This window comes from Castanea sativa, chromosome 4 (assembly GCF_040712315.1).
Source record: "Castanea sativa cultivar Marrone di Chiusa Pesio chromosome 4, ASM4071231v1".
NCBI lineage: Eukaryota > Viridiplantae > Streptophyta > Magnoliopsida > Fagales > Fagaceae > Castanea > Castanea sativa.
Window position 1 is genome coordinate 23150804 of NC_134016.1, and position 9902 is coordinate 23160705.

The following is a 9902-nucleotide window of genomic DNA, read 5'->3' on the forward strand; positions in this document are numbered from 1 at the left end:
GAGAGCTTCAAAAGTTTCTCCCAGACCTATAAACCTTATAGGTGGCCTAACAATTCTCTCACTACGACGAGGCACCTGTGTACTTGACATCTCATGAGTAGTATCTTGTGGTGTATCTAATACAACCACATCATCTCTAGTTTCATCCATTAGTTGTTCAACTACAGGTTCACTCATTTAAGCTAAGACAACTTTACTTCTAGAAGTAATATTATTCATATAGTCATTTTCTAAGAATTTAGCATTTGTGCTAACAAAAACTTTGTTATCCTTACGACTATAGAATAAATAACCCCTAGTTTCTTTTGGATAACCTACAAGCAAACATACTTCTGACTTTGGTTCCAACTTATCCAGCTTCCCTTTTAACACGTGTGTAGGACAACTCCAAATGTGAAGATATTTCATACTAGACTTACGCCCACTCCAAAATTTCATGGGTGTTTTGGGAACAAATTTTGATAGAACTAAATTTAAAAGATGTATTGCTGTATCTAAGGCATAACCCCAAAAAGAAATCGATAAAGTTGAGTAACTCATCATGGACCTAACCATTTCCAAAAGAATCCTATTCCTTCTCTCCGCTACACCATTTTGTTAAGGAGTTCTAGGTGCAATCAATTGGGATACAATCTCATTCTGAATTAGGCAATTCTTGAAATCCCTAAGAAGGTATTTGCCACCTCAATCAGATCAAATGGTCTTTATGTGTTTACCTAATTGATTCTCAACTTCAACCCTAAACTCTTTGAACTTTTCAAAGGCTTCATACTTCCGTCTCATTAGGTACACATAACCATATCCTAAGTAATCATCTGTAAAAGTGATGAAGTACTCATAGTCTCCTTTTGCTTGGGTTGACATAGGACAGGGGCGGAGGGAGGGGCGAGGGGGGCAGGTGCCCCCCCCGAAATTTCAATTTTTTTTTACTAGGAAATACCATATTCCCCCCCCCCCTACCAAAAAAAAAAAAAAAAAAAAAAAAAAAAAAAAAAAAAGCTAGAAAGGAAAAGTAACGTGACTTAATTGAGTTCCTCTATTTTTTTTTTTTTTTTGGACAGAAGTGATAAAACCTTTCCTGCTTTCCTAGTAGTAGTAGACTTCTACCCCTAGAAGTAGTACAATTCTAATGATCTCTATAACAATTTTGCTACACCTACCCAGATTAGAAGTCAGTAAAACTCTGGAAAAAAAAGAGTATATATAATGCAAACAAGGCACGCCTCCCATCAAAACGAAAAAATTTCTTTTCAATCCAATTTCTTTCTTTGGATCTCAGAGTTGCTGTGCAGTTTTTAAAAGCATTCAAGTTGGGTCTTTAAGTTACATTCAAATATTTATAGGTATGCATACTCTTAATACTTTTGCTTTGATTTATTTATTTATTTTTTTTAAAGAATCAAATTATATGTTTAAACTGTTTATATTTAGATGGATCTCTTAATTTGACTATTCTTAACCATAAATTTATAATTCAAATTATATGTTTAAACTATTTGTATTTATAATGATCTCCTCATTTGATTATTCTTAATCATAGATTGTAATTTTTTTTTCTTTATTTTAATGATATGACATATATATTTGTAGTTAATTGAGATTATGGAGAATCTTGATCATAATAATGAGTCCGGATCAAATCCTAAACGAACTTGTATCGAAGTGGATGTTGCAAATCTTCCCACGGATCCTGGTTTAAGAATAAAAATTTGTAACTATCATCCTAATGAAAGAGATCAAATTAGAAGGCATTATCTACGAAATAAACCTTAACATGCGGTCCTCTGAAGAGTTTTCAGCACTTAAAGGAATTGGACAGCTTGCTGAAAAGATGGTAGAAATGAAAAAGAATGTTTCATATCCATTGGTTTACTCATTAGTGACTTTGGCATTGATCTTACCAGTTGCAACAGCTACTGTTGAAAGAGCTTTTTCAGCAATGAACATAATTAAAAATCGATTACGCAATCGAATAGGAGATCAGTGGATGAATGATTGCTTAGTCACATATATTGAGAAAGATATATTCAAGACTATTGAGTGTGAAGAAATTATGCAGCGGTTTCAAAATATGAAAAATCGTCGAGGGCAATTGAGTAAAATAAGCTAGGTGTGAAAAAATAAATTAAAGCTTACATTTTATGTTAGATTCTGTATGACAATTACATTATCATATAGTTGTTTACTTATTTTGTTATTAATATTGATTAATTTTTTTACATTAATTTTTTACTTCCAATCTTGTCTTTTAATCTTGCCCCCCCTGACCTAAATTCCTGGCTCCGCCACTGACATAGGACCACATACATCAGTATGAACTAATTCAAGCAACTCTTGGGTTCTTCTACCTTTTGCATTAAAAGGCCGTTTGATCATTTTACCTTCCAAACAAGATTCACAAACTGAAAATTCATCAAAGTCCATGGGCTGTAAAAGTCTATCTTTGATTAGTCTTTGAATTCTATTTGAATTAATATGACCCAAACATAAGTGCCAAAGATATGTATCATTTGTAGAAGGAAACTTTCTCTTTAATGATTTTACATGAGAGCTACTATCTAATTCAGAATTGTATAATTCATGCTTATCAGGAGTTAAAATATAAAGACCATTCACAATATTTCCAGAACAGATAAACATTTTATCCTTCTTAATTACAACATTGTTTTTTAGGATAACACAATATCCATGTTTACCTAAATAAGTTACAGAAATTAAATTTCTAAGAACATTAGGTACATATAGACAGTCTTTCAATATTAAAACCCTAGACTCAAAGCATAAATTAAACACTCCAACAGCCATAACCGGAATCCTGCTCCAATCAGCCAAAGTAAAAAACAATTTTCCTTCATTAAGCTTTCTGGTCTCTTAGAACCCCTGCAAAGAATTGCATATATGATTAGTACAACCTGAATCCACACACCAGGAATTTGTGAGATTTTGTACTAAACATATTTCAATGAGGAATGAATTTTCATACCCTTATTATTGGCAGCCCTGAATTTTGGACAATTCATCTTCCAATGTCCTTTCTCACCACAATGGAAACACTTTCCTTTGACCTTCTTTCCTTTGTCGGCAACTCCTAAGGCAATTTGTTTACCATCTTTCTTGGTGAAGTCTTTCTTCTTCTTTTTCTTACCCTTGCCTTTCGACTTAGATTGAGAAGTAGAAGTTTCACCCATATTGGCTTCAACACTAGAAGTACCAAGAATGTCTTCTGCTCTACCAATTCATTCATCAATTCAGACAAAGAATAAATCTTTTTGTTCATATTATAATTAAGTCTGAATTCCTTGAATGATTCCGATAGTGACTGGAGTATCATATCCACTTGGGATTCTCCATTAATATCGGCACCTAAAACTTCCAGTGTATTCAGATTAGAGATCATTGTAAGACAATGCTCCCTCACTGAACTGCCTTCAGCCATTTTGATATTATAAATTTGCCTTATGGTTTCTTACTTTGCAGAACGGTCTTGCTCACCAAACATCTCCTTCAGACTTAGCATAATATCTGAAGCTAGTTCTACATCCTGCATTTGATGCTATAAAATATTTGAGATAGATGCTAGGATGTAGCACTTGGCCATCTCATTAAATTTCTGTCAACGATCATATCACTGTTTTTCCTCAAGAGGAGTATCTAATAAAGGAAAACTAAGACAAGGTTGAGTAAACACATATTTATGCTCTTCAGCTATAAAAACAATGTCCAAATTTCTTTTTCAGTCAACATAATTGGATCCAGTCAATTTGTTTTGATTAAGAATAGTAACAAGTGGGCTAAATGATGCCATGACAAAATCTGAAAATAATAATATGAACATAGTAAGCAAACTGGACATTATTAATTTAGCACATAAACATATAGTATAGAACCTTAATAAAACCATAATATAATATATGTAACGACAACCTAATCTCATGTTCAAAATTTCTTGGAAGCAAGTAAATTATAAACACTATGTTTGATTGAAAACTATTTTCATTATTAGTGCTATCATGATAACTCTTATCAAACACTAATAATATGTTGTATTTCCTTTAACCTCTAAGTAATAATGACACAGCTCCGAAGGGAGGTTAACATTAAACTTAGTCTAGTGTACACTATTGACTGAATTTTATGTGAGTCATTAAGTAACTCCACGGTAGCGTGATTGTTCTTAATGTAAAAACACATATCATTCATCATTAAGAAGTTTAATCTGTAGTTCCATGAATTAAACATCCTCCGAAGGTAGCAAGGCATATATACCAAGGCGAGGTGTTTAATCACACTACTATAAATTGACAATGGAGGCCGTGAGATCCAACATTTGTATTTCTCTCCCACTAGATGTTTTAAATTAAAGGATTTTCATTGTTTAATACATACATAAACTAATTACACATAGCCTTACTCTTTATACATGTAAAAAACAGGTGTCAGAAATTTTGGTACTCATTCTAGCTACTCACGCGAATAGTGAGTTTTGGCTACTCATTTTGGCGACTCGCCCAGTTACGAAACCCCAGTCATGAGTTTTGACTACTCGTTTTGGCGACTCACCCAGTCATGAAACCCCAATCGCGAGTTCATCCAAAAGCTCTCGCGACTCGTCTCACGACTCGCCAGTCGTGAAAATGCCCAGAAACAACCGTTTTTCTTTTAACTGTTTTTGACGTTTCCAATGAAAAAAACACATTCTTAATGATCAAAAATGATGAGATTAAGATTAAAACTAGAATTTCATTGATGTTAAAGTGTTAAAATTCAATTTTACATGGTTAAAATCAAACTTAAACAACATCATAACATCAAAATCAATTTTAATCAAACAATAGTTTCGAAAACTATAATATGCAGAAAAATGACTGCATAATTTTCACAACTATGAAAATAGTTTTCTTTAATTCTAAAACTCACTAAACATGTTATACATATTCGAAAATGAAGACCGCTCTGATACCAATTGTTGGAAAAATACATGTTTGTATCGCATACAAAACATATGTAGCGGAAATTTAACGGACCTACTTCACTCGCAATCGATAACATGCACTATGTAAGTTTCAGAATTTAAGAACAAGAGAGCGTACCTTGGTGTAGTGAATTTCAAAACAAAGATCAGATGTACTTGGGAACACTTTTAATCTTCACTCTAATTCCACTTTACGCCCAAGAAGTGTGGTCTCTCAATCAGTTTCCAATGGGAGAATTAGAGAATGTCTCACACTCACATACACACCATTTCATACTCATACATAAAATTTTGTATGTTTCTCCCTTTATAACTAACTAATTATCTAATTAGACTGGCCTATTGGGCCTTTCCAATTGGGCTTTAGTGTGTAGATTGGAGTGGGACCAAAAGGGACATTATCAATTCAGCATATAAACATATAGTATGGAACCTTAATAAAATCATAACATAAAATATGCAACGACAAGAGGAGTATCAAACACAAGAGGAGTACCAATCCATATTCAATATCCCTCAGCATAGAGTAAACATTAAATAATATGATTGTTTGAGAACTACTCTCATTATTAGTGTTATCATGATAACTCTTATCAAACACTAATAATATGCCATTGTACATTTAGTCTCTAAATAATAATAGTAAGAACTCAGCATAAAGGATACTATAATATTTAGTCTAATGTATACCACTGTCTAAAGTCATGTGTAGCCACATTTCATCTACCTTTAACAGGTTTATCTTGTAGTACCATAATGCAAAACACCCTCCGCATGGAATGCAAAGCTCAAGGCTAAGACACGGTGTTTAATCAAATCCCTATAAAACAGGAAGTTCAATCTTGTAGCACCATGAAATAAATACTCTCTGCATGGAATGCAAAGCTCGAAGCAAAGAGAAAATATATATTTCATACTACTATGAACCGACAATGGAGGCCGTGAGATCCAACCCTTATATCTCTCTCCCACTAGATATTTTAAAAGAAAGGTTTTTAGTTAAAAATCGGGTAATCTCATTACACATAACCTTGCACTTTTAAAGTCTGAAAACACTTTGAAAAATTCAAAATTCACAACATTCGATCAATCAAGTCTTTTTCTCGATCAATCGAAAAAGTGAAGAAATTCATACCAAACTTTTTTTTGAGCTTGATTGATGCTCGATCGCTACTTGATCGATCGAAAAAGAACATTCGATTGATCGAATAGCAATCAAGAGTCGAAGAACATTTAATCGATTAGCTAGTAATCAAGAGTCGATCAAATAGGATAGAAGGTTTCTGTCTCACTCGATCAATCGAAGGTGATTTTCGATTGATCGAAACTCATGAAACTGAATTTTTTCAGAATTTTTTTGAAGTAGTTTTCAACGGTTTTCATGAATAAACTTCTATGATATGAACATACACGATTGAGATTGTGATCAAAAATTGAATTCCATTGATGCTATAGCCTTGAAGTTCAATCTAACATACATAATATCAAACATAAACAACATCATAACATTAATATCAGTTTTTATCATACAATAATTTCAATAACCAAGCAGAAAATTGATTGTAGAATCTTCTAACATCATGAAATTACTATCTTTGATTCCAAAACTCACAAAACATGTTATACATATTCAAAATTGAAGACCGCTCTGATACCAATTGTTGAAAATATATGGTTTGTATCGCATACAAAACACAAGCAACTGAAAATTAACGGATCTACTTCATTCGCAATTGATAGCATGTACTATATAAATTTCAAAATTTAAGAACAAGATAGCATATCTTGGTGCGGTGAAATTCAAAAACCAAATATTAGAAGTACTTGAGAACACTTTTAATCTTCACTCCAATTTCACTTTACGCCCAAGAAGTGTGGTATCTTAATCAGTTTATACGTATGTGTTCAAGGGAGAATAAGAGAGTGGCTTACACTCACATATACACCATTTCATACATTAAAAAATTATGTGTGTTTCTCTTCTTATATATAACTGATTATCTAATTAGGCTTGTCTTTTGGTCCATTCCAATTGGGTTTTAGTATGTGGCTTAGAGTGGGACCAAAATGGACAATAAGACACTAGCCCCAATGGGTTTTGGGTCTTTCTATCAACTCTTGACAAGCCCAAATTACCATTAATTATATTTAATACCACTATATAAATATAATTGCACTCTAGGCCTTATTAATAAATTATATCCCAAGACTTTATTATACATGCAACCCCTTCATTAAAATATTCATAGTAATACGAAATCATGAATGTTGACTGCCACTTTAAAGATTACTACATCTTAATCATTGAGTACCCGGTTTAATCTTTTAAGTTATTCATCATATATTTATGAAATCCAATTTCATAAATATATACTTTAGTAACTTCTTACTAAAGTGGTTAGGTCTAACATTCTAAATAACCAAACCCATTAAACTTATCTCAAATGAATATTTTATATCTCCGTTAAAATATTATGAATTCCATCTTGAGAATATATGTTCTTTCAACATTAAATGTGGCTGCCCAACATACTGAGGTTTTGATCGTGACTTTAGATCTCACTCCTAATATATCAAAGCAACCTACACTTCATGATCAGGTTCCTTATTCTCTTAGGATTGAGAGTTAATGCAAATAGAAGTCGTGAAAATTATCATACATTTGACAATCATTAGTAGAATAATAAATCTCACAGTGGTCCAATTCAATAGGTCTTAACACTTAAAACATATTACTAGAAGTCTCCACTTTCATTATCAAGACAAATCATCTTAATTGGTATGTTATAGTCTTTGTAAATAAAATACCCAATTTCATCACCGACTACGAACTGAAAATCTGAGTTTACAAAGAACTTGTGATTTATATCTTCTATGACTAAATCACATACTATGCATCTCATGGACTATATGATAATGTCCAAATATTCATGTTACCATTATTTTAGATAATAATAAAACAATTTTATTAATCACAACATAATAGCATATATGATATCATACATAACATCATACAATAGGATTTAAAGGGAACATATCCTAACATTTCACAAATCCCATCAACAACCTCATGATTCATAAATCTAACTAGGAGGTTATGAACCTGAACCTAGAACGTAGCCATATCAAATTTTAGTTCCCAAATAGGCACATCCTTCTCATAATATTGAACCACAACCAAATGCTTATCAAAACTCTATAGTTCACTAAGTAAAACCTTGTTAACCTCAATCTTGTTGTGAAAAATAAAGAGAAGAATATGGTCTCCTATGTTTTTGGCTTAGAAACCATTTCGTGACCTATAACGACTTGAAAGTTCTGATTACTACATCAACATTCAAAGCACATTTTGCCAAGTACATCGCCACAATGATAAATTCTTGTGTACGAAGATTGTTGTGGGTTCCCTTTTTGGAAAGTACCCAAGTCCATTGATGACATGGGATCTAGGGTCTCCAAGGATGGATGGTTGGACTGGGCCCAGTTCTCTGTGGCCTATTGTGGTCATTATATGAACCGGTTTGTGCGCAAATCACATAAAACTCCTCAAGACAAAAATGCGATTTTCTTCTAAATAATAAAATATCATTACAAGTGTATTTAGTGTCATGAAATGACCCTTTACTCTTACGAAATAAGTAAAATAATTATTTATAATATTCACAATGAAATGGAGATTGAAATAGAATATTTAAGACTTATCTTTTATTGTATGAATATTCAAAAGAGTTCTTTCACTTGGTTCCCCGAGCGTGATGTTGTGGTACCTCAAACGTGATGTCGTGGTCCCCAAGGGTACTAGACCTGTAATCCATGGAACCCAGAATGCTGATTCCTTGAACTATAGGATCTATCTCTATGCTTATTATGCAATGGAGTTTTGTCATTTCCCTTTACCTCTACGGGTCCTCCATAAAAACAACTTCCCAGATACTCAAGGGAGGAGGATTTTGTGGGAGAGAGTGATATTTGATGTGTGCATGTTTTGGCATATGTTTCTTTGGAAACTAAGTGATATTTTGAATGATCTTAAGGATATGGGACGAATTCCTCTTCTTTGGCTCTCTTATTTTGTTCATTTTTCTCTCCTTTGTAGGCTATTAAAGCTCTAAGAATTATCCTTTTGAACTCTCCCTTTTTCCCTCCATATGAATTCCCATTTTTCTCCCCCTTCTGCTATGCCTTAATGTTCCTTTTATAGTGGACATGGTTTGGTACCCCAAGCGAGGACGTCCCTAGTCTGCCGGTGTTGGAAAAATATAGTTTGTATCACATACAAAACATACGCAGCGAAAAATTAACGGATCTGCTTCGTTCGCAATTGATAACATGTACTTTGTAAATTTCAGAATTCAAGAACAAGAGAGCGTACCTTGGTGAGGTGGAATTCAAAACCAAAGATTAGAAGTGCTTGGGAACACTTTTAATTTTCACTCCAATTCCGCTTAATGTCCAAGAAGTGTGGTCATTTAATCAATTTTTAAGAGAGAATAAAAGAGTGGCTTACACTCACATACACACCATTTCATTCCACACCATAGTGTCTCATAAATTCTGTATGTTTATCTCTTTATATCTAACTGATTATTTAATTGGAATAGCCTTTTGGGCCATTTCAATTGGGCTTTTGTATGTGGCTTGGAGTGGGACCAAAGGGGAACAAATAAAACTCTAGCTCCAATGAGCCTTGTGCTTTTCTGTCAAATCTTGACAAGTCTAAAATTACTATTAATTATATTTAATACCACAATATAAATATAATTACACTCTAGGCCTTATTAATAAATTATATCCCAAAACTTTATTATGCATGCAACCCCTTCATAAAATATTCGTAGTAATACAAAGTAATGAATGTAAACTACCACTTTGAAGATTACTACATTTTAATCCTTGAGTACTCAATTTAATCCTTTAAATTATTCACCAT

The 9902-nt window shown here is 32.9% G+C and overlaps 1 protein-coding gene across 1 annotated transcript; it reads left to right on the top strand.

Moving 5' to 3' along the window:
• Positions 1–1774: 1774 nt before the first annotated feature.
• LOC142632602 (uncharacterized) lies at positions 1775–2110 on the top strand. Its single transcript, XM_075806976.1, has one exon. It carries the CDS (start codon positions 1775–1777, stop codon positions 2108–2110), a length of 336 nt encoding a protein of 111 aa, XP_075663091.1.
• The last annotated feature ends 7792 nt before the right edge of the window (positions 2111–9902 follow it).